Source organism: Paroedura picta, chromosome 3, assembly GCF_049243985.1.
Source record: "Paroedura picta isolate Pp20150507F chromosome 3, Ppicta_v3.0, whole genome shotgun sequence".
Taxonomy (NCBI): domain Eukaryota; kingdom Metazoa; phylum Chordata; class Lepidosauria; order Squamata; family Gekkonidae; genus Paroedura; species Paroedura picta.
This window is the reverse complement of record NC_135371.1, coordinates 131,371,086-131,398,344: the sequence shown is the minus strand read 5'-3', so window position 1 is coordinate 131,398,344 and position 27,259 is coordinate 131,371,086. Positions and strand designations below refer to the sequence as shown.

Below are 27,259 nucleotides of genomic sequence, written 5' to 3'. Positions count from 1 at the left end.
GATGAAGGAGGAGGCCAAGCAAAACCCCGCTCGGCGGGGCAGCCGAGCTCCAGCCACGCCAGCTCCCGCCTCCGTCCGCCTACCTGGTCGGCATGGTGGTCGCCCGGCGTCCGTCAGCCCCGGTTGCCCTGGCCGCCAGCGGCCGCCTTGCCTTCCCTCCAAGCGAGTCTCCACCTCCTCCGTCACCTCCTCCGCAGGCAGCCACGACGGCTGCAGAGGACCGGCGGGGTGAAGAAACCGGACGGGCGCGCGGGCGGCCCTTCTAGGAAGAGGAGAGAGAGCGAGCGAGCGAGCGAGGGAAGGTGGCCAGGCGGGCCCTCGGCGGGAGACCAGGGAACCTGCAGCGCCGCGCGCCTCTCCTGCCAGCCCCGCGGGGGAGAGCAGGTAAGCAGCGGCGGGCAGGTCCCCTGGGGAAGGGATGGGGCGCCCCGCTGTGGAGGTCCCGAAAAGAGCCCACCTGGCCCCCTTCTCTGGTCCCACTATGGCGGGAGGGGGATCAGTGCTTTGGGCCAAACACCCGGGAAACCCTCGACGCCTCGACAGACGCCAGGCAGGCTGCTGCTGTTTGAGCTGGACCTGCTCTCGAGGCAGGAGGCGATTCAGCGCCGCCACCTCTCTCCGTTGCCGGGGTCAAGGCAGGGCCTGAAAGGAAGCCGATCGGCTACAGCGGTTCTAACCCTGAACGCTTTCCCACCCACCAAGGACGCGGCGTCAGCCTCGAGTGTTCCTCAATCCGCTTCGTTCAGACAAGAAGTGGGCATGACGGCGTGGTCCACAGATCTCAGGCCTCCCCTTGGCCGCTTTGACAGGTCTAGTGGGGAAAATCCAGGAATCCGGGTCGGGATGAGTAGTGCTGGCTGTTGAAAGTGGTTTCCTGGCCAGAAGGGGTGTCCCCATTTGACCCCTAAAGTTCTGAATCTCTCCCCCCCCCCATTTGTAGCTTACCTCTTAGTGGTGTTGTATGGCTCTGATTAAGAATCACTGGTTTATTTTATTTTAGGAAAATAGTAGGACACAGAAGAAGTGGGGAAAGAGATTGTAAAACATAATTACATTTGTCAAAGACAATGTAGTACATAATGTACAGGACAAAGAATATTTTCCCTTTATCCCCTTCATTATAGTTTTAAGGTATTATCTATAAAATACAATAGTTCTTATATCTATTGGGGTACAATTGTATTTATAATATATTTTCAAACTTCATAATTAATCTGTTTTGACTACAACACTGGTTCATACATTCAGTATAAGATATTTCTGACACTTCTACATAATAATTAGACCCTTTAATGGATAAGTAGTATATCACAGTGTAAAAGAAAGTCTTATATATCTCATATAGAGAATGTATTTGTATTCAAGATATTACATTAATTCTACTTGTTTCATTACCATACATTTGTACATATTTTCTCAATTTGTTTGTCTCCTGCTAGCACAGTGGTTCTCAACCTTCCTAATGCCGTGACCCTTTAATCCAGTTCCTCATGTTGTGGTGACCCCCAGCCATTAAATTATGCAAGTATTCTTTCACACAAATTAAACCGAAACTGACCAATGGCGTGAAGATCCATTGTTCATGATTGTGTATAAAGTGTATTTTTCTGGGGTTTCTCAGTTCAGTTCTGCCTCTTGTCCCACCAGGCCAATCTCAATCTTTTCCGTTGCCCCAAACAGACGAACCCTCTATCTCGATCTACCCTGCAAGTCTGTTGTGTGGATGGCGCCCCCCCGGCCAAGCTGCTTGCCCTGCCGCAACCCCTATGAAAGGGTCATTCGACCCCCAAAGGGGTCCTAACCCCCAGGTTGAGAACCACTATGCTAGCATAATACACTCCACTCCTCAGTTTTCATAATTTGCCATTACTGCATATTCAATACGTTTATTTTCTCATTCTTCTAAACATGAACAGATGTCTAGTTTCCATTTTACTACATTAATTACTGCTGTCATTATATTTGAATATCTCTTCTAATTTTTTTATATAATTTGTTAAACAGAAAACCTAATAGCATGCTTTTGGCTTCCACTGGGAATTTAAACATTAATATATTTTACATTTTTGATGTATTTCTTGCCAATATCTTGCTATATTCCAAGTCCGCCACATAGGAAAGAAGGTTCTATTTATGTCTTGACATTTCCATTATTTGTAGCTTTCATGTGCTTTCTCAATGTCCTTTGGCATTATATACCATCTAAAAAACATTTTGTACCAATTTTCTCTTAGTGTCTGGCGGACTGTAAATTAGGTATCTTGTTCCCATAGTTATTCCCACTGCTGCATAGATATCTGTTCTTTAAGATTTTGTATCCATTTAATTTTTCACTTGTAGATTTTCTGTTCCTAGCTGGGGTAAAATATTATATATCCATCATCATAGTAAATATTCATTTTGCTTTTTGCAATGGTCACTTCCAGACTAGACTTCTGTAACTCACTCTACGCAGGCCTACCCTGTCCCTGGCCCAGAAATTGCAATTGTACAGAATTTGGCTGCAAGGGTCCTCACTAGGTCATCATGGAGGGTCCATGTCTAGCCGATGCTGCACCAGCTGCATTGGTTGCCAGTTAGCTTCTGGATCAAGTTCAAGTTTCTGTTTTTTACATTTAAGGCTACACGCCCGGGTCCTACCTATCTGTGGGACCACTTATCTCCTTATGCTCCCTGCAGGGTCCCTCCACTCTGTGGGTATGAATTTGCTGGTTGTCCCAGGCCCCCGGGAAGCACGCTTGGCTTCAACCAGAGCCAGGGCCTTTTTGGTCCTGGCCCCTAACTGGTGGAATGAGCTCCCGGAAGAGCTGAGGACCCTGTTGGAGCTCTCTGTGTTCCGCAGGGCCTGCAAGACGGAGCTTTGGTTGAGGTCGGACAGGAGGCCGGGGATGGTAAGATCGGGTTCCTCCCTTCCCCTCGTGTGATCAGGACCCCAAGGCTGACACCACCTTGAACCATCTTTAGTGGACATAGACTGCAAGCAGCAGAATTGAGGTTTCATGGGAAAGAACAGGCTTGTTGTTGCTGCCATCGATGATTTGTATTAGGGTTTTAATATTTTTATATATTTCTTGTAAACTGCCATGGGCCAGCCTGGCCAGGAGTGGCAGTCTAGAAATTCAATAAATAAGTAAAATAATCAGCTGCTCAAATTAAATCACATCTCTTGGAACTCCACCTTCTGTGCTCATGATCCCCTTTAATTTTGAGACTGGTTGATAATATAGCAGCCTTTTAGTGTTTTACACCTTCATCTCTGATGATGAAGCCAAGACTTGACTTTCCCTATCTACATGCTGTATGTTAAAACATTTTTACAAAGTTCTTATCATATTTATTTATTTATTTATCATTTAAATTTATTGACTGCCTCCCCTCGAAGGCTCAAGGCGGGTTAAAAAGGTAAAGGTAAGGTAAAGGTAAAGGTATCCCCTGTGCAAGCACCGGGTCATGTCTGACCCTTGGGGTGATGCCCTCTAGTGTTTTCATGGCAGACTCAATATGGGGTGGTTTGCCTTCCCCAGTCATTACCGTTTACCCCCCAGCGAGCTGGGTACTCATTTTACCGACCTCGGAAGGATGGAAGGCTGAGTCAACCTTGAGCCGTCTGCTGGGATTGAACTCCCAGCCTCATGGACAGACAGCTTCAGCCAGCACATTTCTGCTGCCTTACCACTCTGCACCACAAGAGGCTCTATCAAGGCGGGTTACAACGTCAGAATAAAACCTCAATAAACGCCCCTTAAAACAGACATGAAAACCAAACAAATACAATCAAAGCCCCACTGGGGATAAAGATGCTGCGGCAAAAGCTCATCCCAATTCTAATGATCCTCCCCATAATACACTCTAGAGGGGAAGGGTGAACAGAGGGCCACCTGGCCTCAACCGTAGCCCTGGCAGAAGAGCTCCATTTTGCAAGCCCTGCAGAACACCGAAAGTTCCCGCAGGCCCACAGCTCCTCTGGGAGCTCATTCCACCAGATCGGGGACAGGACCAAAAAGGCACTGGCCCTGGTTGAGGCTAGACACGCTTCTATGGGGCCGGGAATGACCAATAGATTCGTGCCCACAGAACGTAAAGCCCTGTGGGGGGCACGAGCTTCTGTTGGGGACATCAGCAAAGAATTAGAATTAGAATTAGAGAAGCTCAATAATTTCTTGTATATAAACCATACTCTCAAAAGTCCATCTCTGATTACATGACATTTTTGATCTCTTTAGTCGATTTCTTAATCCATAAATAATTGTGTAGACCTTTATCAAGATTTGTTTTTTTTTTGGGGGGGGGTTGCTAGTTTGTAGGGAGGTGGGCTCACGCAATCCCACCTTCTTGCAAAACATCACCACCTCCCATGCGGCAGAACCTTTCCACTGTGGATGTGTTTCCTGGGGAATGCAGTGAAGCTGCTCTGTTGCCAAAACATGTCCCGTGCGGTGATGCGGGCAGTGGTGGACCAGCTCCGCTGCTAAAATGTGTCCCCTGTGGGGACACAAGAAATGGTGGAGCATGTTGCTCTGCTGCAACAAATCGCCAATAGCCCGGTGCAGCTGCTGCCATGCATAAGTGGTCTAGGCTAGCGATCCCCAACCTGTGGGCCGTGGACCACATGTGGTCCATCAACTAATTGGAGGTGGGCCCTGAAGGACGCCTTCTCCCCCCCCCCCCCGCCCTTTACAACACACTTCAGGTGTCATTGTCTCCCATCACTCCCAGATGGGACTCTCTCGTTGCAGAGAAACAAGCTCAGGGTTCTCATTGATTTGTCATTGTCATGAGTTAAAATTTCCATGAAAATAAAATGTTCCTTATGTTCATTGTTGTGGCGTGTCTGTATCTTATTTTGAAGGGATGTTTAAACATTGCCATAGCGATCAGAGAGCATTAGGGCAGTGGTTGAGAGTAGAGGAGTAAACTACCCCCCCCACCGGGCCTCAGTAAAATTGTCAAGCGTTGAATGGTCCCCGGTGATAAAAAGGTTGGGGACCACTGGTCTAGGTGACAACATCTCTGGGTGGCTGAGGGATCTAGCCAAAGAAGCATACAACATATTGCAGTTGTCTGTCATCTTTGGACCGTGCTTTGCAATCGTTCCCTTGCAAGTGCCAGCACCATCAGATGGCTAGCTGTGGCTGAGAAGTGGTGTTAGCTCATTGGAGCAGTGGTTATAACAATATCAAGCATCTTTCATGTGGGCTGTATTGGCCCTGTTCTGTGTTCTGTCGGAGCTACTACTCCAGACTAGTTGTGGACTAACAGAAATTAGGACATTATACAGACAACATTTCACCCTTGGAGAAAATTCCTGTATCGCACAGGTTGCTTCTCAGCCTTTGGGGAGGGCGGCATATAAATAGAATTAATTAATCAATTAATCAATCAATCAATTAATTAATTACTGACTATAGTATTCCAGAAGATGTGGCATAGTTCTGGGACCCATTTTTTTTCATAGTACTTTCACACATGAGACTAACATGATTGAGGGAGGGCTCTTGTGCTTTGTTTGTGTAAATGCTATTCATGTGAGATAGAGGTGGGAAGCAACTATACACATACACATACATCCTTGACCATTTAGTACCACATTTGTGTTGGAGACATGGAGAATGTTTCAATTCAAATGTCACAATCAAAAACACCCTTAACTACGTGATGGCATGAAGCGTTCCTTTTTGGACAGGTTCATGAAATGTGAAAGCCCCTAACTAGGACCTTAAATTTTGCGTGGAAGCAAGGAGGGTAAAGGGTGAAGGCACTTACACATTTCTCTGTCCTTAGCCTTTGCATGCATTGCTTTCTCTTTACACAATAATTTTATAACATCAGATAAAGGCAGCAAAATGAAAACAGGTGAAGGGGAAAACTAGTAAGGAGTCTGTGGTGAGTAATGCTGGCTCCTCCCTCAACAGAGGTGTGTCACTGTTCTTTCAAGAGAAATTCATAAGCTTGCGAAATAAAAGAGGAAGGCAGCTCTCTCTCCCAAGCCAGCAGGTGAAACTAGAGCCTGTATAAAAGACTGCTTAGAGAAGTGCTTTAGAGAAGCACAGAAAGTTCTGCTCGGAAGCACTTGGTTTTTTTTTTAACAATTATTTGTTTTGCTGAACCATCTGCTGCCCACTCTTATTTGTTTTCCTTGAACTAGGTTGGCTGAGGAAAACTTTCCCAGGGGCAATGGCCCAAGAAGGAGAAGCAGCCCCTAGGACCTCCACTGTCCAGGATAAAGGATGGGCCTGGATGGTCTTAGTAGCCACTGTGCTGGTTCAAGGCCTTACACTGGGCTTTCCGTCTTGCATTGGGGTCTTCTTCAAAGATCTGCAACAGGATTTCCAAGCTAGCAATAGTGAGACATCATGGTTCCCCTCCATCATGACAGCTGTGCTGCATGCAGGTGGTGAGTATTTTTTGGCTTCTTTTGTACACAAATCCTAGACAATCTGAGAAGAAACAGCTAAAAAATAATCATAAATAAGATGTCAGAGTTATCTTCCTTGCCACAGAAAGAGACCAGTATCCATGTGCAGGAGAAAGTGAGGGAGTGACTTAGTAAACTTTTAAAATTAATATTCAGCTATGAAAACGCTAGAGGGCGTCACCCCAAGGGTCAGACATGACTCGGTGCTTGCACAGGGGATACCTTTACCTTTTTATGGAGGACAACCAATGGCATTGGCCTTGTTCTGGCCCCCCAACTGGCTCACTTCACTTCAACCACTGCAGACAGCAACTTGGTACTGACATTAAAAATAACCCTTGGTTACTACTGACCATACCTGTGGGTACTGCAGCTTTCATGAAGGATGCACCCAGATGCACCTTCCTAAAGGGGCTGGTGCAAGGTGCCTTCTGCTTTGTGGGGAACTCTTCTTCCTATTTTTACTTTTCTAACAACACATATGTGTTCAGTTTTGGGCACCACAGTTGAAGAGAGATGTAGACAAACTGGAGCATGTCCAGAGGAGGGCAACAAAGATGGTGAGGGGTTTGGAGACCAAGACATATGAAGAAAGGTTGGGGGAGCTTTGTCTGTTTAGCCTAGAGAGAAGACGACTGAGAGGGGATCTGATAATCATCTTCAAGTATTTAAAAGGGTGCCATAGAGAGGATGGAGCAGAGTTGTTCTCTCTTGCCCTGGTGGGGCAAGATCTATGGGATGAAATTAATGCAAAAGAAATTCCATCTAAACATCCGGAAGAAGTTCCTGACAGTTAGAGCAGTTTCTCAGTGGAACAGGCTTCCTCGGGAGGTGGTGAGTTCTCCATCTTTGGAATTTTTAAAACAGAGGCTGGATAGCCATCTGACAGAGAGGCTGGTTCTGTGAAGGCTTAAGGGGGTGGCAGGTTACAGTGGATGAGTGATAGGGTTGTGAGCATAGTGCAGGGGGGTTGGCCTAGATGACCCAGGAGGTCCCTTCCAACTTTATTATTCTATGACTGTATACTCAGCTCTAAATTTGCTGGTGATGCTCACCTCTGTCCTGTGTTCAATTTCAATAACAACAGCGAAAAATCAAATCAGTTTCTTGGCATGTTCAGCCTCTTATTCAATACTTTTTTGAAAAAAGCATTTTAAAATTTTGGACACACTTCTGGCAGTGAAGCAGTGGTCTTGTGCCTGGCTGGGCCTTGTGGCACTCAGCCTTTGGCACAGATGCTTTCTGCTGGAAACCAGAAAAACTGGTTCCTCCTGAGCTCGCTACTTTGAGAAAAGTCATGTCTTTGACCACAGTGGGAAGAGTGTGAATTCTCTGTAAGTTCACCACTCAGTGATCGTGGAGCAGCATTGATCCTGGAGTTAAAGTGAGTCAGGAGGTGAGTCAGCATTAGGCTATGTATGACAAATATATGATTTATGATGGGTACGCCACCCAACCAACCAAGTGTTCTCCTGGGCACATGAAGGTGTGCTGTGCAAAAGACCTGAGGAGTGACAAAAAGAAGCATAGGAAACAATGAGAAGGTGCATTTCTGTTAACTGTCGAGCTGATAGCATTTAGACTACATACTAGATATTTTGACTGAGTGCATCAGGGAAACAAATAACAAAATGCAACAAAGTTTTGACTGTGTAACTCTTAAATATATAAGAGCCTTACCAGAAAATTGTGGCACCTCAACTGAGTATGTCCTCCCCCATGACTCTCACTATGCTGTCCTGGTTTGTTTAGTATCTAATCTACTTCTCTCATATGTCTGCTTGTATCCCAGAAGTAGTTCAGGCTAAGGACAATCCTGGAACAAGAACAAGGTCCCCTTTTATACCACTTCAGATCCAGCAAAGGTGTGGAGTGTGAAGACACTGCTCCCCCTCCCCCCCAGTATTCCCAACCGTAGCCCTTTTTCTCTCATCCCATCCAGCACAGTGTAGCCATTAAAATATTAGACTAAGATATGGGAGCCAGCTTGGTGTAGTGGTTAGGAGAGCGGACTTCTAATCTGGTGAGCCAGGTTTGATACCATTCTCCTCCACCATTCTCCTCCACATGCAGCCAGCTGGGCGACCTTGTCTTGCCACAGCACTGATAGAGCTGTTCTGACTGAGCAGGAATATCGGGGCTCTCTCAGCCTCACCCACCTCACAGGGTGTCTGTTGTGGGGAGAGGAAAAGGAAGGCAATTGTAAGCCGCTTTGGGACTCCTTAAAGTAGAGAAGAGTGGCATATAAGAACCAACTCTTCTTTTAATCCTCATTCTGCTATGAAAACCTGCTGGGTGGCCTTTGGTTAGTCTTCTGTAGTCCAAATGATTTCAGTTAACATAGCTAAGAAGACCTCTGAATTAGAAAAAGAAGAAGAGTTGGTTCTTATATGCTGCTTTTCTCTACTTGAAGGAGCCTGATCAATTTGGCCTATGCAAAAAGCTTAGGTTCATGCTGTCTACTGTCTCACAACCTGTCTCAAAGAATTCTTGTAGTATCCTGGCTTCAATAAATCATGATTCCATTAGGAAAGATGCTAGGCGTGCTTGACCATTCTCAGTTTCCTAACTCATGGTTGTGAGGTTGTAATAGAATGTCCCTTTCTTTAGCCAGGAACAAAGTAAATCAAAGCTTTCTTATGTGGGAAGATTACAAGGAGTCAATGAAATGGGAGCCTAACATAAATTACTCCTGGTGTTCTTAGATAGACCTTAGCTAATAAAAGGCTGGAAGGATTTGCCATTTTAGGCCATACAGCCATAGTGAATCAGGGTTGTTTATGCTGGTGATGTCTGATAATTGCACTGAAGGCAAAGTCAACCTGTTCTCCTTATGTGTTCTTTCACAAGCTGCATGACTAGAATCAACTAATGATAAGAAGCAAAGGAGATTTAAGCTAACTCACAACAATCATGTAATAGGATGATGTTGAGCTGAGCAGTGGAAAAACATAGAATTTGACACACACACAATAATAGCCATATTAGAATTGCAGTATTTTATTCTTTTGCCTTTTGAACTTGTCCATTGGGTTTTCATGGCAAAGATACTACAGTGGTTTGCCATTTCCTTCTCCAGTGGATCACCTTTTGTCAGAGCTCTCTGCTATGATCTGTCCGTCTTGGGTGGCCCTGCACGGCATAGCTCATAGCTTCACTGAGCTACGTAAGCCCCCTTGCCACGGCAAGGCAGCGATCCTTGAAGGGGGATCCTTGAAGGAATGGTAGAGGACAGGAAGGCCTGGAGGATCATTGTCCATGGGGTCGCGATGGGTCGGACACGACTTCGCACCTAGCAACAACATTTTATTCTTAAAAGGCTCCTGTGCTATTAGCATATCCTCACAAGTAAAAGCAATAATTTTCCAGAGTAAAATAGTTACTTTTCTGTCTATAGCAACAATGCAACATAACATAAAACCTTTATTGGCACACCAAAGAAAAGGAAGAGATTTAAGGATAAAATAGATGGTGCTACATCATGACCACAATAAAGCAAGTCATAAATACATGCTACTTAAAATCTTGGGTTTTTAAAATTCATTTATATTTCAATATATATTTGGCAAATCTCAATTACTGTATCAGTGCTCCTTATTTATCTGACCTTTTCTCACTCTGAGCCAGCATGGTGTAGTGGTTAACAGTGGTTCCTTCTAATCTGGTGAGGCAGGTTTGATTCCCTGCTCCTCTACATGTAGCCAGCTGGGTGACCTTGGGCTGGTCACAGCCCTGACCTAACAGTCCTGTCAGAGGACTCAGCTTCACCTACCTCACAGGGTATCTATTGTGGGGACCAGAAGGCAAGACGATTGCTTTGAGACTCCTTTGGGCAGTGAAAATACAGGGTTTAAAAACAACCTTCTTATCCATAGAAGGACCTGAGGAGTTCTCTAAGCATTAATATGACATAAAATTTAATTCACAATCTACATGTATCTTTTTTTGAAATATAAGAAGAAGAAGAAGAAGAGTTGGTTCTTATATGCCGCTTTTCCCTACCTGAAGGAGGCTCAAAGCGGCTTACAGTCGCCTTCCCTTTCCTCTCCCCACAACAGACACCCTGTGGGGTGGGTGAGGCTGAGAGAGCCCTGATATCACTGCTCGGTCAGAACAGCTTTATCAGTGCCGTGGCGAGCCCAAGGTCACCCAGCTGGTTGCATGTGGGGGAGCGCAGAATCGAACCTGGCATGCCAGATTAGAAGTCCGCACTCCTAATAGCCAAGAACTCTACTATGTGCTAAGTAACTTCAGGAAAAATGTAATGCATTGGTCAGGTTAATCACTAAATTCCTGCAAAACAAGGCTAATCAAATAAGCACGTTGCTTTGCATAATTTATTCAGTTCACAATCGCAAAGTCTTTCTTCTGAGGGAATATTCCTATATCTCCCAGAAACCATGGCCAATGGAAAAATATTCATTCTAGTGATCATCAAAGCCTGGATGGCAGGAGGGATTTAACAAGTTGGAAAACTATTGGGCCTTGGATTCGTGGGTGAATGAAACAGAGGACTTTTACTGTATTAGTGTATTAAATTTGACTTAATTCCAGAGGGGTAACTGTGTTATTTTGTTTCAACATAAATAATCAGGAGTCTTATAGCAACATAAAGACTAATTAATTGACAGCCAACTTGCTGTAATGGTTAAGAGCAGTGGCCTCTAATCTGGAGATCCAGGTTTGATTCCCTACTTTGTATAGCCAGCTGGTGACCTTAAGCCAATCACCTTATTTCAGAATTCTCTCAGCCTCACCTACCTCACAGGATGTCTGTAGGTGATTGTAGGCCACTTTGAGACTCTTTCTGAGAATAAAAATTGGGATGCAAAAAACCAGCTCTTCTTCATCTTCTTTGTTGTCTTTTGTCTTCTTCTCGCATGAACTGCCATAGATTTTCATGGTCAGTTTCCAAGTAGGTGAATGATAGCATATGCCGAATATTTCTTTAGCTATGTGCTTTCCAATCATTATGTCTTTTATCTTTACACCAAAGCCAGGAGCCAAAAAGGACAAATGTACCTTTGAGTATACTTTAAGCACCTCTCCCTCATGAGTTCATAACTTTGGAGAAACTTCAGCCTACATCTCCAGCCTCCAAGACAAGCCCAGTGCTGTCTATTAGACCACACTGTCTCTCGTTAGACTTGGGTATGAAGGCCTGTGCTATTGTGTTTCCTCCAGTTATTTTCTGCTGTACCCCTAACAGCTATGTAACAAATGTTGAGAAGTTGGTTTTTATATGCTGATTTTCTCTACCAGAAGGAGTCTCAAAGCGGCATGCAGTTGCCTTCCCTTTCCTCTCCCCACAACAGGGCTGAGAGAGCCCTGATATTACAGCTCGGTCAGAACAGCTTTATCATGGCCGTGATGAGCCCAAGGTCATGGAGCTGTCTGCATGTGGGGGAGCGGGAAATCTAACCGAGCTTGCCAGATTAGAATCTGCCACTTGGAACCACTACACCAAGCTGTCTCTCAGTAGGTAAAGCTTTCACTCTGCATGCAGAAGGAGTAAAGGTTGAGGTTTCACCTACTGAGGTTCTCATGTCCTGAGTTAATAGTATGGGAGACAGAGACCTTGGCAATTCTAATTTTAATATAATGGGTTGCCTTCTGCCCATTAACATTTGGTTATGCTTTGTTCTGGTGATTTAAATTTTTGGCCCCAGGCTAAAACTTCTGAGCAGAGAGAAAAAGAAAATCCATCCATCTATCTCCATAAAACCTACCTCTTCTTGCATTTGCTGATTTTTATTAATCTTTTATGTGCATGTTTCTGTCCTGTGTTCACTCTATAAACAATGTGAGACTAGGGGAAAGGGGCCAGTTGTTACCTTATGCTGATCTTTCCATTCATACACGCAGTGCTGAGGAAACATGAGCAAATTCAGGGTCATTCCAAGGCCATGTGGGAAATAACAGGCAGGTATTTGATTTGCCTTAACTAGACTGCAGGCCCCATGACACAGCTGACAGGAAGAAACTGTACTTTGTTAGCAAGTAGATGAACCTGGCTAAATCCAGTAGAAACAGAAAGCCCAGAGAAGAATCTTTCAAAGGAAGGGAAAAGACACAGTTATCCTGAAGGAAAAGCACAGCTGCTTTTCATGGCAAGCCAGCAGCCCAGTTTAAATGAGATATTATGTGAGTGCAAAGTCCCATAGGAGTGTGTGCGTGGGTGGGGTGTTACCCGTGATTTACTCAGCTTTTACTAAGATAGCTTAGACATCATGCCCTGGCCTTCTCATATTAAGTTTCTGTTCCGAAACCTAAATAATGTATTAAAATTATAATTTAAAACCTCCTTATGAGGAGTCAGGATAATAACCTGTCTATCTCTGTCTTATCTCTGTTATTCTCTTGTCTTGAAAACCCAAGGGGGTCACTAAGTCAGTGGCAACTTGGTAGCACTTTCCACCACCCCTGTTCCAATCTTCTCATTGACTACTAGATCAAGACTCAGATCTCTCTTGGGTCTTGAAAGGGCTGCCTTTTTTTTTTCTGGTGAGGATTCTGTCTTGAACAGAAACATGAAAAGCTGCTGTATTAAGGCCCAGGAACTCTGTCAGAAACAAGAACTGACACTCCTAAAGTATTTTCAGCCAAAGGCCAAGTTTTTACATCTTATCCTTACTGTTCTACCACAGCAGGAAGACAAGAGGGGTCACAAGGTACCTTGTACCTCAGCAGGTAAAACCCCTTGAAGATTTTGACATAGTCATTTGCATATTGATCTCTCTGGTCTACCATTCACTTTACAAAGATCTGTTGTACACCAGAGCAGTGTACGGTTAAGAGATCCAGAGAAGAGGGAGAATATTTTTAAACCTTTGGGCTGGTTTTTAGTCTTTGAAATAGTTGCCAGGATTTTATTTGTTCTGTTTAAAAGTCAGAATTTTGGATTTGGGGTCAGATTTTTTTTTTTTATTGGGATTTTTGGATAAGCCAGCATCCACATTTTCTCTTTGTATATGGCACAGAGAATCTTGTTGTTAATGTGTTCAACCCTGGCACATTATTTTATAGATTCAAGCGGGTAGCCATGTTTTCTGAAGTAGCAGAATAAATTTTGAGTGCAATAACACCTTTAAGACCAACAAAGTTTTATTCAGGGTATGAGCTCATGTGCCTGAAGAATCTGAAGAACACGCAAGCTCATACCTTGAATAAAACTTTGTTGGCCTTAAAGGTGCTATTGGACTCAAAATTTATTCAACATTATATATATCAAATGATGCAGAGTACATGTCTATGCTTTTCCCACAGTCACCTCTATAGATTCTGGAGAGCTGAAAGACTGGTGGAGTTGCTCATGATTTGATAGCTGCACCTTTCCCCTCTGTATTTATAGTACCCAAGCATAAGGGGAGTTCATCATAACTGCCAGCACAGGCCTTAGGAATACATAGAAACAGCTCGCTACTGGGTGACTGGGTCCATAGGCTTTGCCTTGAGCTGACTTAGGGCAAGACCCATCTAGGTAGCAAATCATTGCTTTAGAATTGGAAATCAAAATTCTAGAATGGGGATGGAGATGCTCTTACAATTACCCGTATTTGCCAGCATATAAGACGATTGGGCGTATAAGACGACCCCCCAACATTTCCACTCAAAATACAGATTTTGTCACCATTGTACGGCCGCAGTGCGACCGCAGCACCTCCGGCCCGCCCCTGCATCTCCCTGTGACCAGCACTAGTGCGCATGTGCGAGCTCTGTGTAGACAAGGGGCAGGCCGGAGCACTGCTGCTTCCCGCTGAGCACAACGGGCCGGTCATGCCGAAAAGGCTGGCACCTCTGTCTCACTGCTGATGCTCACCGCAGCCACGGTGATGGCCCGCCGCTGGGTACTGCGTGATACTGGATGGTATGTAGAATGAGGTGGGTGGGCATCGGGAGGCCACTATGGGCACCGGGCAGGCATCGGGAGGCCACTATGGGCACCGGGCAGGCATCGGGAGGCCACTATGGGCACCGGGCAGGCATCGGGAGGCCACTATGGGCAGCTATGTCTATCCCAACTGAAGTACACTCGGCGTATAGGAAGACCCCCCCACTTGGAGGCATGTTTATCAGGGGGGGAAAGTAATCTTATACGCCAACAAATACGGTAAATAGCCAGACAATGTCAAAGTACAAAGTCTGAGATCAAGAAACAGTCAGTTTAAGAAACTTCATTAGCACAACTGCAACTGTACAATGTAACAGCAGTGATAGTTGCCATGTGGCAATCAGCCCAAACACTGGTTCTTACAAGTCCTCTATTAGGAATGCCATGCATGAGATTCAGCTGTTTGCCTCAACTATTTCCCTTCCTGTAAAGCAGCTCTTTGGTCCCATTCCCATAAAAATATTTGTTTGCTCTTCCCAACGCACACTGGTTATTTCTCCCACCTACCCTGCCAATATAGTTTAGCTTAAACTTTTGATTGCTTTTTTAAAATAGATGCATTAGCTTCTGTACTGAGCTTCATTTTGCTCTAGAACTGTAGGCTGCAAAACCCTGCCCTGGGACATAGTGTACAACCCATGCCAAGGGTTTGTTTGTGCAATGTTGGAGGGAATTGAGCAGCTACAAAAAAGGATTTCTTCATACTCTGCCTAGGCCATAAAATGGCCCCATACCTTATTTATTTTTAAATTACTATGCCTGCTTTCCCCAAAGGCTCAGTGCAGTTCACAGCATTTAATACAAAGGGTCAAAATATTAAAACCCAGTTTAAACTAAACCCAGGAACATCTCTCTGATAGAAGGGAGGGTGTGCAGATATTGTCTGTGTAGGAAGGCCAGTAATTGATGGTGTTCTGTGGGCCTCAACCATACGCCCAGTGGAACCGCTCTGTCTTGCAGACCCTGTGGAATTGTTTTATGTCCCGCAGGGCCCTGGTCTTGCCCAGGAGAGCGCCAGGACACAGAGAGCTCTAGCTATAGTTGAGGCCAATTTAATTTCTCTGGAGCTGGGAAACTTGAGCAGGTGTTGCATATGATCTCAGATTTCTCTGAAAGGCATAAGGGAGAAGGCAGTCCCGTAGTTAAAAGTAAATACCAGCACCTTGAACCTGAGTTGATCCTCAGTCTGGAGCCAGTGCAGATGGGAGAACACTGGTTGAATGAGATCTCTACACCTGGTTCCTTGATCCACTTGACCTGGCCAGCTGAGCCCATACCACCTTGTTGGTCTCCCATCAAAATCAGTTCAGAAACTCCAACTGATCCAGAGTGCTGCAGCTTAACTATTAGGAGATAGATGGAGCATGTATATTACTCCCATTCAGCAAACCCTCCATTGGTTGCCTATTTACTCGGTTTAAGGGAATGGCTATCTCATATGAAGCCCTCCTTGGTCTTAGCCACTCTTAGTTACAGGACTCCCTATGCTCCGTCATGATACCCCGTTCATGTCAACAGGGGTTTCTGCAGGTGTCAACCTGCAAATGAGCAAAATCAACAACTGCCTCTACATGTGCTTTCTGTGTTCTGGCTCCCACTTTGTGAAATGCCTGAGAAGGTCACAAAAGCGCCCACTCTCCTGGACTCTCATAAACTATGCAAAGCTGAACTATTTAGGAGGGCTTTTCTGTGCTGGTCATAAGACTGCACAGTACAAAATGGTTGTACAACCTTACTTGGATAAATTATTGGGACTGGTGGTCTTTACTTATATACAGTAAGTAGGATCCTATTATGTAATTATTGTACCACTTAATATGTTTTGTTCTTTCTGGTGGTTCTAGTCTTCTAATATCCTAATGCATTAGTGATTCAATATTCCATTTTGTTGATTTTACTGAATTGCTATGTGTAATCCAACTTGAGTCCATGTAAAATGAAGGCTCTTGACTTCAGCAGTTATGGGAATTTTCCAGAATGTGTCAGAGGGGATATGTTTTTGACAAGCCTTAGTGGGAGGGTTGGAATTTATTACCTTACACACACAAAAAAAGGCATCACAGTCACAGGAATGAAGAGCTCAAAAGAAGGTAACATTTAAAAAGTAATTTGAACCAGTTAAAAGATTAGCAGACACATTCTGTTTCCTGTACACTTTTGCCTGCTTGCCTGTGACTACTAGTAGAGAAAAAGCATCATGCCTTGAGGAAAAAATGAATGTAGTTACTACTCTGTGAAGGAACTCTTTTTGCCAGAGGGACACCAGCTAACTATTTATGGAACAAGTCATGGTATTTTATGCTGCTGTAATTATGATATGCCCCTAGGGTGAGCCAGGCTATCAGTATCATTTATTGGTCTTTATTTTATTTATTACATTTTTATACTGCCCTTCCTTGTGGCTCAGGGCAGTTTACATTCTTAGTTGGGAAAATCCTGGAGATTTGGGCATGAAGTTTGGGAGACAGTGGTGTCAGGAGGCTGACAACCATAAGTGTTTCTCATAATTTCTCTAGTACTTTAGGACAACTGCCAAGCATAGTTGAATACTCCTCTATCTAAATAGCAATTTTGTATACTTGATTTTGTATACTTACCAAACAAATTTTATTTCTCCAGAGTACTTTCTAGCTCCTTGCCAGAGTAGGTTACAAATATATTGACTCTTGACATGTCCCATGTCCAAACCCATTTTGTTCACGGATGCACAGAGAATACTCATATGTTCTGACACCTGGAACAATTGCTTTTCAGGGCCCCTCTGCAGCATTCTGGTGGAGCGATTTGGCTGCCGGACCACCGTCATGCTAGGAGGCCTCCTCAGTGGGGTGGGCATGGTTGCCAGCTCATTCTCCCAGTCTATTACCCAACTGTATGTTACAGCTGGATTCATCACTGGTGAGTATACCAAAACGCAGGTATGCAAGTCTTGATTGTGGCTTGACATCCCACATACACCTTGTTCATTTGTGCAAAGAGTGTATACTCTAGGCATGTTGAGAGGAGTGGTGTTATGCCTGGGGCATTTGGACACAGATGCAAGTGAGGGTTCTCTGCTAGCCAAGGAACTAACCAATCAAGGAACTTGATCACTCTGCCAGAGCCTATCGGATTGCTCTGCTTAGGGCCAATCGGATTGCTCTGCTTAGGGCCAATCAGATTGCTCTGCTTAAGGGCCAATCAGATTGCTCGGATTGCTCCGCCAGGGCCAATCAAATTGTTCTGCTTAGAGCCAATCAGAGGCAGCAGCTGGCTGCCTGAAAGGTATAAAAGTGCATGAGTTTGCCTGTTTTTCCCTGTTCAGTAGTTTTAGTCTGTTGCTGGAGTTGCTAAATAAAAAGAGCTGTTCTGAAAAATTGGAGTCTGTGATCACTGAACCCGCAGACATAATAAGTGGGATTGTGCCTGTGGGTCATAGTCCATCAGGAGGGGCTGTAGCTACATGGTGGATCACCCAATTTTTACACACAAGGTCCCAGTTTCATTCCTCAGCAATTCCAGTTCAAAGGATGAAGACGAGCTGTTTTTTTTGTACCCTGCTATTTACTACCCGAAGGAGTCTCAAAGCAGCCTACAATCATCAGCCTTTCTTTTCCTCATAGCAAATACTCTGGGAAGTAGGTAGAGCTGAGAAAGCTCTGAGAGAACTGTGACTGGCCCAAGGTTACCCAACTGTCTACATGTGGCAGAGTGGGGGACCAAACCCTCCAGTTTAGACGCCACCACTCTTAACCCCTGTACCATGCTGGCGGAGGCAGAAGGTGGTGTGAAAGTCCCTAAAGAGCTGCTCCCAGTCTTCGTAGGAAACACTGCCCTTGATAGACTAATGCTCTGGCTCCCTATAAGGCAGCTAAACAGGCTCATGCAGTCCCATTCCTGGTTGCCCAGACATACAGCTGAATATCTGCAGGGAGCCTTACACGAGTACAAAAATTGGCTTTGTACTCAGGACCTGCTTTTTGCAGTGTTCCCGAGGCCCCAGATCTATACAGTCCCTCTCTATGCGTCTGAAGAGTGTGTGCACTTCGAACAACTGAGCCCCCTGTAGGGGGTAAATTGAAGTTGAAGTTGCAAGTGTAAGAGTATGAGTGGTGATCCTGGTTTGTATCATGCCGTTGCCCTGACTTCCATCCAGTAGCCTTAGGAAAGCCAATGGGAGACCAGGCTAATCTTACTCAGCTTATAACTAATAATACTGACTTGTTTCAAGAGGGTAGCCTTGTCGGTCTGAAGCAGCAGAACAAAATTCAAGTCCAGTGGCACCTCTAAGACCAGCAAAGTTTTAATAAGTTTTTGGGTGTACGTACCCTTTAAATTGAGAAGTGTGCACGCACACACAAACTTGTATCTTATGGTCTTAAAGGTGTTACTGGACTCAGACTTAATGCTGGCTTGTGTTATACAGGGGTACTAGTATTGTGGTAACCTAAAGACTATAAAGTTAATTGTGGCATTAACTTCCATGGACCAGCAGCTCCCTGAAATGTTTGCCAGCTCCCTGGCAAACACGGAGAGAGAGAAGCAGAGGCCAAATAATTATACTGCGAGATCAAGAAGCAATGGAACACAAGAGGTAAAGTCTTTGGCTTTGTAATGAAAAGCTCAAATGTACACAAAATAAACACAGCGAGTGTCCCAATCACTGCTACCTTTCTGGATCTTGCCTGCTTGCACTGATCCAATATAAATATGCAAACTGAATTCTATATGGTATTTCTTTTGATTGTTTGATTAGCATGATGCAGCAGAACAGTTCATTCTGTGAAATAAAGAGATTTCTGGGTAGAGTGGGTTGAGATTCTCAGCAACGTTGATAGACCTCCTCTTCAATATATTCACATCTAAATAGCGATCAAATCTCACCAGAAAGTAGATTCAAATGAGTAGGCATGTTGGTCTGAAGTAGGACAATAAAATCCAGTAGCACCTTTAAGACCAACAAAGATTTATTCAAGGCGTGAGCTTTTGAGTGCAAGCACTCTTTTGATATAGTCTGAGGAAGAGTGCTTGCACTCGAAAGCTCACGCCTTGAATAAATCTTTGCTCACCAAAAAGTAGTTTGAGGAACATTTATTGAGGTTTCTTGATGATACCTCTTAAGAGTTAGACAAAATCTACCAATACAGGTCAGCGAATCCTGTTTTTAAAGCAATGGGATGGGCACCCTAGGTGTGGTATTTTATGCTGCTGTAATTAGCATATCCCCCAAGGGCAAGCCAAGACATCAGTGTGAGTTGGGAAAATCTTGGAGATCTGGGAGAGGCGTCTGGGGAGAGAGGTGTCGGGAAGGGCCTCTGCAGGGCATGCTGTTATAGAGTCCTCCCTCCTAAGTAGCGCTCACAGGAAGAGGCTGGCTTTTTTCCATAGACAGGTGGCAGTCTTCTGTCTGCATGCTTTGACTGAAAGTGGGGATTAGAGAGGCTATCAGTCTTTAAACACAAATTACTATGGCTGCTCTGTCGTTTACAGAGGAAGGTCAGGGCTGCTGAAACTGCCTCCAGAGGCTGCCATTTTGTTCCCTCTGTGTTTCGTACCATTCCTTAGAGCTCCCATGCAGAAAAAGAAAACATTTACTAATTTTTGATGAGGGTGAAGTAATCACAGAATGAACTGTTCTGCTGCATCATGCTAATCAAACAATCAAAAGAAGTACCGGCGTATAGAATTCAGTTTGCATATTTATATCGGATCAGTGCAAGCAGGCAAGATCCAAAAAGATAGCTGCGATTGGGACACTCGCTGTGTTTATTTTGTGTACATTTGAGCTTTTCATTACAAAGCCAAAGACTATACCTCTTGTGTTCCATTGCTTCTTGATCTCACAGTATAATTATCTGGCCTCTGCTTCTCTCTCTCTGTGTTTGCCAGCTGAGGGTAACATTTCAGGGAGCTGCTGGTCCATGGAAGCTAATGCCACAATTAACTTTATAGTCTTTAGGTTACCACAATACTCCTTTTTGTTTTGCTGTTAACAGACTGAACTTGGGAAAAGGTGGTAGCACAAAATATAACACTCCCAATCTTAGATCAAGGTGAATGACATATTAACCCTTTCGACCAACAGCAACTCAAATGACCACAGAACTAACAACGCAACACCGCAGTCAGTTGGCGGTACAGAACTTTTGGTTCTAATACGAACCTTTGGATTTACTATCTTTGTATTGGTTGCAAATATTATTGCAGAGCCAAGTACTAATAGGTGAGGAGAAGCAAATAGGTTCATACTGAACAGGTAAAGTGAGAAAAGATAATACCAGTACTAAGTCAGAAAGGCATCTTAGTTCCTAATTGGTCTTCTGCATCACAAGTTCATATTTTCCCCCTCTCTTTTTCTCTCTTTAAAGGACTTGGGACATGTTTTAGTTTCCAGGCAGGAGTCACTGTGCTTGGCTATTATTTCATACGCCGTCGCGCTCTGGCTAATGCTCTGGCCTCCACTGGTGTCTCCATTGGCTTCACGCTGTGGCCTCTGCTCTCCCAGCACTTGCTTGATGTGATGGGCTGGAGAAATACTTTCTTCGTGTTTGGGGGAGTGATGTTGCACTGCTGCGTTTGTGGGGCTGTGATGAGGCCAGTACCAGTCAAACCGCCTGGCCCACCATCGAAGCCTGGACCTGGACCTCTAGCCGAAGATATACATTTATCCAATGGAAACTCCTTGGGTCATGAAGTACACTTGCATCGGCCAAGGTGTGATGCTTGCATCCAGACACTGCAGAAGTACCTGGCTTTTGATGTCTTCTGCAAGAACAAAGGCTACCGCACCTACACCATTGGAGTGGCCTGGATGGTGATGGGTTTTGTGTTGCCAATGATCTATCTGGTGCCCTATGCTGTTGTGAATGGAGTGGAGGAGCGCAAGGCAGCCCTTCTTGTCTCCATCATTGGATTCATTAATATCTTCATGCGCCCCATGGCAGGCCTGCTTTCAGGCCTCAAGGTCTTCACTGGCCGGCGGATCTACCTCTTCATTGTGGCTGTGGCACTCAATGGCCTGAGCAATCTCATCTGTGCTATCTCAGCTTCGTATAGTGCTTTTGTCATCTACTGTGTGGTCTACAGCATCTCCATGAGTGTCCTTGGTGCGCTTATCTTCCAAGTGTTAATGGATGTGGTAGAAATGGACAGGTTCTCCAGTGCCTTGGGCCTTTTCACCATCTTAGAAAGTGTCACCATTCTCATTGGGCCCCCTCTTGCAGGTGAGATGTAATTCTGATGTTACAAGTGTTACAGAATTCCCTGTGGGAAAGTTACTGTAGCCAAGGAATGCTCAAAAAGTTTGTTTTTATCTTCATCAATTGAAATGCAGGCAGTACACAGGGATAACAGATGACTTGTGGTGCAATCCTAAACAGAGTTACTCCAATCTAAGCCCATTGGCTTTAGACTGGATTCACTTTTCTTTGCATTGCACTGTAAGAGCAGCAGTTCACAAATAACCTTAATAGCCAGTCCAGTTATTCTCACATCTTGCTATCTGTTTTTTCCCCTGTAGGTAGCAGGAGGCAGTGGGTTAGTGAGAGGTGAAAGTGATTCAGGGGAAATGTGACTGATAAGGAAGTTGTCTAACCAGAACAGTTAGCAGATTGACCTGCCAAACAAGAATGTTCCAACTATTGTTCCTGCACATTTAACTACATTTGATCTTGGCCAAAAGGCCAGAAATGATTTCTGTGCAAAGTGTTTCTATAGTGTGCCAATCACTGTGGTTTTGAGAGAGCTTTCTGATTCCTTATAAACCTCTGGGAATGTTCCTGCAAGATAAGGAAAAAGATTTGCCTGTCCCTGTTGGCAGGACAAGTTTGGAGGAATATGTGAGAGAACAATTGATTCAGATTTCTTAAAAACACCTGTGTGGGGACCTAGTATATACATGTCCCTTTCTGAATGTGTAAACTGAATGTTTATGTATGCATCTGTTTTAAAGAAAATTTGTGTGTGAGCTATGAGAAGAAAAAGAAAGAGCAATAAGAAAAGAGAGAACCCGGTAGTTCAAGAATAAAGGGGAAGCTGATGAAAGGATAGCAAAATGAAGAAAGTGCAGAAAAGAGAGGAGAATGGGAAAAGGAGAGCGGAAGATGTAGGGAAAAAGATTGGTATTGGTTTAAGTGGAAGTGAGGGCATAACCCATTCAACACGCCTACTTGAGAATTCATATCATCACTGAGACCTAAACAGAGCTTTCCAAATATGTTGAATACCACTGACACAGTCTACATTCAAGACATCGCATCTTACATGTTTAATTTGCTTACGACCCCAAAGAAGTGCCATAGCTGGGCTAGGATTTGGGAGCCCACTCCAGTGCCCAATCCTCTGGACTATATAATCTGTGTGGACAGGAACCATAGTACAGTGATTAATGGCAGTCAAAAGCCTTATAGTGAAGAATAATTACTTTGGAACATGAGAACTTGGACATACATAAACCATCAATTTCAAGTAGTTGAATAGCCATTCCTTCTCCCTAGGAACTCTAGTTCTGTAAAAGTGTGTAGCTAGGGATCTCTGACTAAGAATTCTTGGTACCTGCAAATACAATTTCTGAGTTCATTTGGTAGAAACTGATAATAAACTCCTATAATACATTAAAATAAGTTTTCAGTGCAAATTTCAGTGAATGGGGAAGGGAGGAGTGGTACATTCAGGTTTCTCCATACAGGTACCTGTATTATCTTGAATGAGAACATCCGTACACATTTGTTTGCAATATACTTTGAATAAGATAGGAATTTTAGCAAATGTTGGCCACCATTGACATGTTGACGCTGAGCTTTTACCTTCTTCTGTTGCAGGTCTTCTTGTGGACCTTACAGGTCATTTTAGTTATGTCTTCTATGCTTCCAGCTTCTTCATGGTGACAGCAGCTCTGTTCATGGGTTTTAGCTTTTGCACCATGGAAACAAAGAATAAATCAACACAGCCTCATAAACCAGCTCCTGATAACCCTTCCCGTGGCAAATATGCAGATGTGCCAACAGAACTGGGGTCTGAGACAAATGGATCTGCTGCCATCATTTATGTGACCAGCATCTGAATCCAGAAGATTTAGATGTGGCTTCCCTTGCTGAAAGCAGAGGAGCAAAATACAAAAACAAAACTCTGCATGACAGTTTCTCCTTCTAAGATGCCAGCCTCCTCTCTGTTGTGATGACCTGTTCAGCTGTGTTGAGCCCAGATTTCTAGATGAAGGATGCTCAGAGAGAATGCAGAAAGCCAAAGATCCCTTTGCAGGGAGGAAAAAATGACATGCTGCAAGCCATGGGTAGGGCAAAGATCTTCAGTGTCCCATGACATGAGCATTACGCTTAGCCATTTCTGTTACCAGTTATTTGTGACAAATTTCAGTTTTTAAGACTGGAAGGTCTTCCGCCCTCATTGGTTTATGTAATCACAACCGTTATTTCCTGACAGAATGGCAGAAACATACCTGTGAATGAATCATACCACTTCAGGCATTTGGGTTCTGCTCAACTTAGAATGAAGTCATCTGGACACTTCCCATCCAAGCACCAAGGAGGACAACTTGTCTGTAGAGCCTTACTGCTGGGTACAGTGAACACCCATGCTTGCCACACAGTTTCAGGCAGGCTCTTCTGAAATCAGTTCCATATGCTTTTACTTTCAACAACCTGATGAGGGACAGGTAGGGGTCGTATGTACTAGTAACTGATGGTGCATTGAGCAGGGGGTTGGGCTACAGGGTCTGTATGGCCAATTCCAACTCTATGCATCTATGATTCTACCTAATCAAAGTCTGGTAGCAAAGGAACTTCTAGGCTAAGCTGGTTATTTTCAAAGACTCTAAAGGCTCAAAACTGAACTCACAGGGCATAGCAAACCCAGACTGCTCCAAAGTGCCTGCATATAGGCCACCAATGGTGTCTTAAACCCCTTCTGATCTATGCTGCAGAAAATAAAAGGTCAGGGCTTATCGAAAGGAATTATCATTTTGTTTTCCCAGGAACACCTTTCAATGGCAATTGTATGGCTGTCAGTAGAGAGGTGTGTTTAGGTTTGTCTCCAGTGGGACGTCTTCATTTGTGAAAGTCTACAAGGCTCTATCTAGAGCAAACTTGGAAGGCTTACATAAGCTATATATGAGGGTGATAATTTTGTGTAGGTAATTTGATCATCTCTCGACGTGTGAAAGGTATAAAGGAACATCAAGGATGACCAATGCAGCTTGCTGTAGAGCAAGGGTAGTCAAACTACGGTCCTCCAGATGTCCATGGACTACAATTCCCATGAGCCTCTGCCAGCATTTGCTGGCAGGGGCTCATGGGAATTGTAGTCTATGGCCATCTGGAGTGCTGCAGTTTGACTACCCCTGCTGTAGAGAGCCAACTTGTTGTGGTAAAGAGTAGTGGCATCTAATATGGAGATTGATTCCTCACTCCGCCACATGTAGCCAACTGGGTGATCTTGGGCCTGTTATAGTTCTCTCAGACTTCTCTCAGACTCTCCTACCTCACAGGGTGTCTGCTGTGGGTAGAGGAGGGGTAGGTGAGATTGTAAGCAGCTTTGAGATTTCTTCAGGTAGTAAAATGCAGGGTTCCAAAAACCAGCTCTTCTTCTTAGATGTAAACACATACAAAGCAAAAGGTCAAATATGAGGACATGCCTTTCCTGTTCTTATCTAAAGGTTATGTTTTTTTCTAAAATGACCTACAGAAGTAGATCATATGGGAAACTGCAACCCCTCTGGAATTTCTTTCTTGTAGGGACCATCTTATGCTAAGGCCAGCCTTAAAATCACCCCAGGCTGTTTGCTGAGCTGGCTGGCAAAGCTGTAGCTACTTTTGCCAAATCCTCCAAATTTGATATACTCTTTCAGTGGTTGTCAAAATAGCAGTGTTTGAACTGGGACACAACTGTGCTTTAATTCTTTCCTTGTTTGCTTTTCATGAGTTCAACCCCTCATCTTAAATTCTGTTCTTCCAGTTCTGCTATCTCTGAAAACAGTGACCTGAAGGTGGTTAATATGTTTTGAGCATTTTAGAAAGATGAAAGTCTGAAGTGGTTTCAAATGGCAAGGAACACTGTAGGGAATCTAGCATTTTCAAAAGCAGAAAAATTTGAGAGGTCCTTGACAGTGTGAGGGAGCAGTAAGGCCATACAATTGTTGGGGGGGCAGCCAGATAGACCTGTATTAATCCACTTGAGGGCCAAATTAGGGGCCTGTGCATGTAGGGCCAATCCAATCGAGTTTGATATTTGAGGCAGAAGACCCCAGTGGATCCTCCCTCTCAAGTAATGCAAGGCATAATCTACTGGGAAGGTTTTCTTGCAAAGGCTTAATTGACATGAACAAGCTACACAAGAATATGGTTTACACATTCCTTTCAGTGGGCCTTATGCCAGAGATTTCCCCAGAAAATTATACCCCATCCATCAGATCTGGTTGTTTCCCATTGTTACTGCACTTAGTTGTGGCAAAAATATGTGTACACAAGCAGTCACTGCCAGGGGAGATAGAGCAGTATCAAAGGCAGGTCATTTGGTTACCTTTATCTTCTTAGGGAGAGATGTTGAAATCCATTTTGTTTTGTGGTTTTATTTAAAATGAAACCTCTATGAGTTTGCTAGAAAGGGGGGGGGATTCTGTTCCCTCTACTGACTCAGGGCTTCCACTGAAGAGAAGGGGGGAGTGTGTAAATGCACAATTGCACATACGTTTTATATGGTGTATGTTATAATTAAGTAATAAGGCCACAGTGCTCCAGCGTAATCATATACCAAACACAACCCTCAGGATCAGTCTGTTGTTCCAGTCATTTTGAGGGTAAACCGATTTGCCATATTTAGAGAATTACATATCAGAGTTGTCAATTCTAGGTTGGGAAATTCTTGGCGATTTGGGGCAGAGCCTGGAGAAGGAGCTAAGCAGGGATGTCACGCCAGGACATCTGTTTCTTCCAATCTCCATGCTGCCATTTTCTTCAGGGGAACAGATCTCTGTAATCTGGAGATTAGTTTCAATTGTGGGAGAACTTCAGGTTCCACAGTGTAACCATACCCTTTGGTTTGGAGCAGCAGAAGTTCTCTTCTGTTACTTGAAATATGTCCCACCAAGTTCTGTGGTACTTCCTTTTGTGTGTGCATAAATGCCTTAAAGTCCTAAGCATCTCTAGCAGAAAATGGTCTGAAGAAGCTCAAACTAACAGTAGCTTCATAAACAAGTTTACCGAGAATCCTATGCAAGTCTATGTAATGAGGCTTACTCACTGTGAAGTGTCCTTAGGGTTGTATTAGAGCCCTCTTCATGTTACTCCTACTTCAGGAGCAAACCAGCACTACTTTAGTGCTGTGAAGCTACGGAGATTTTGCTCAGACCATCCCATCTCATTGGGAGCAGGAGCTTTCAAGAGGCAAGTCTAGAGGCACTGTCTTTCTGCCACACACAGCTAGGCAAATGGATGGACTTGTTCTCATTTGTCTTCCTCAAAACTAAAACAGGCTATAAAGTGGAATTCTTCAGCATCTTCAGCACAGTTGATCTCAAGGATAAATTCGTAACATTCATGAGATTCCAATTTCTAGCCATTTCATAGCAGTTAATAAGCCTGCTGCAGGGCTGTTCATGGGACTGAATGGGACCCAAGGAACAAGCCTTTTAGAAAAGTTTAACAATGGACCAGAAATGTTAAAGCGATATGGACTGCTACCCAAAGCTTTTTCCAAGGGATTGGTTTCAGAGCTGTGGTCAGTTTTTTACCATTTGTTTCCAAATATGTGTGTAGTTGTCTTTTTATGGTACTTAGTCAAATGCACTTTTAAAAAATTAACTACACTAAAGCAAATGCTTAAGATCTTTGAACTGTAATGCACACAAGCTTTAGTGCTTTTTGTTTCTGGTTAAGGGAATGTTTTTCCTCTCAGAACAAAACATTTGAGAAGGAATCTTAGCACTTTTCTGCTCATTTCTAAATAAACATTAAAAAAAAGAA

At 44.1% G+C, this 27,259-nt stretch overlaps 1 protein-coding gene across 2 annotated transcripts; it reads left to right on the top strand.

The window, feature by feature from the left end:
* The first annotated feature begins 246 nt into the window (after positions 1-246).
* Positions 247-27,259, top strand: SLC16A5 (solute carrier family 16 member 5). 2 transcript variants are annotated; one of them, XM_077327865.1, is made up of 5 exons: positions 247-384; positions 6,146-6,394; positions 17,061-17,204; positions 20,654-21,508; positions 23,105-27,259. In XM_077327865.1, the coding sequence occupies exons 2-5, from the start codon at positions 6,175-6,177 to the stop codon at positions 23,344-23,346; spliced, it is 1,461 nt and encodes a 486-aa protein (XP_077183980.1). In that variant the 5' UTR covers positions 247-384; positions 6,146-6,174; the 3' UTR covers positions 23,347-27,259. The 2 variants fall into 2 exon arrangements, with proteins under 2 accessions (XP_077183980.1, XP_077183981.1); XM_077327866.1 differs by lacking the exon at positions 247-384 and having other exon boundaries at positions 4,762-6,394.

Coding starts and splice junctions, on each gene's coding strand:
- SLC16A5 (XM_077327865.1), top strand. CDS start 6,175: ATGGCCCAAGAAGGAGAAGCAGCCCCTAGGACCTCCACTGTCCAGGAT. Junction 6,395..17,060: donor AGCTGTGCTGCATGCAGGTG/GTGAGTATTTTT, acceptor ATTGCTTTTCAG/GGCCCCTCTGCAGCATTCTG. Junction 17,205..20,653: donor TACAGCTGGATTCATCACTG/GTGAGTATACCA, acceptor CTCTCTTTAAAG/GACTTGGGACATGTTTTAGT.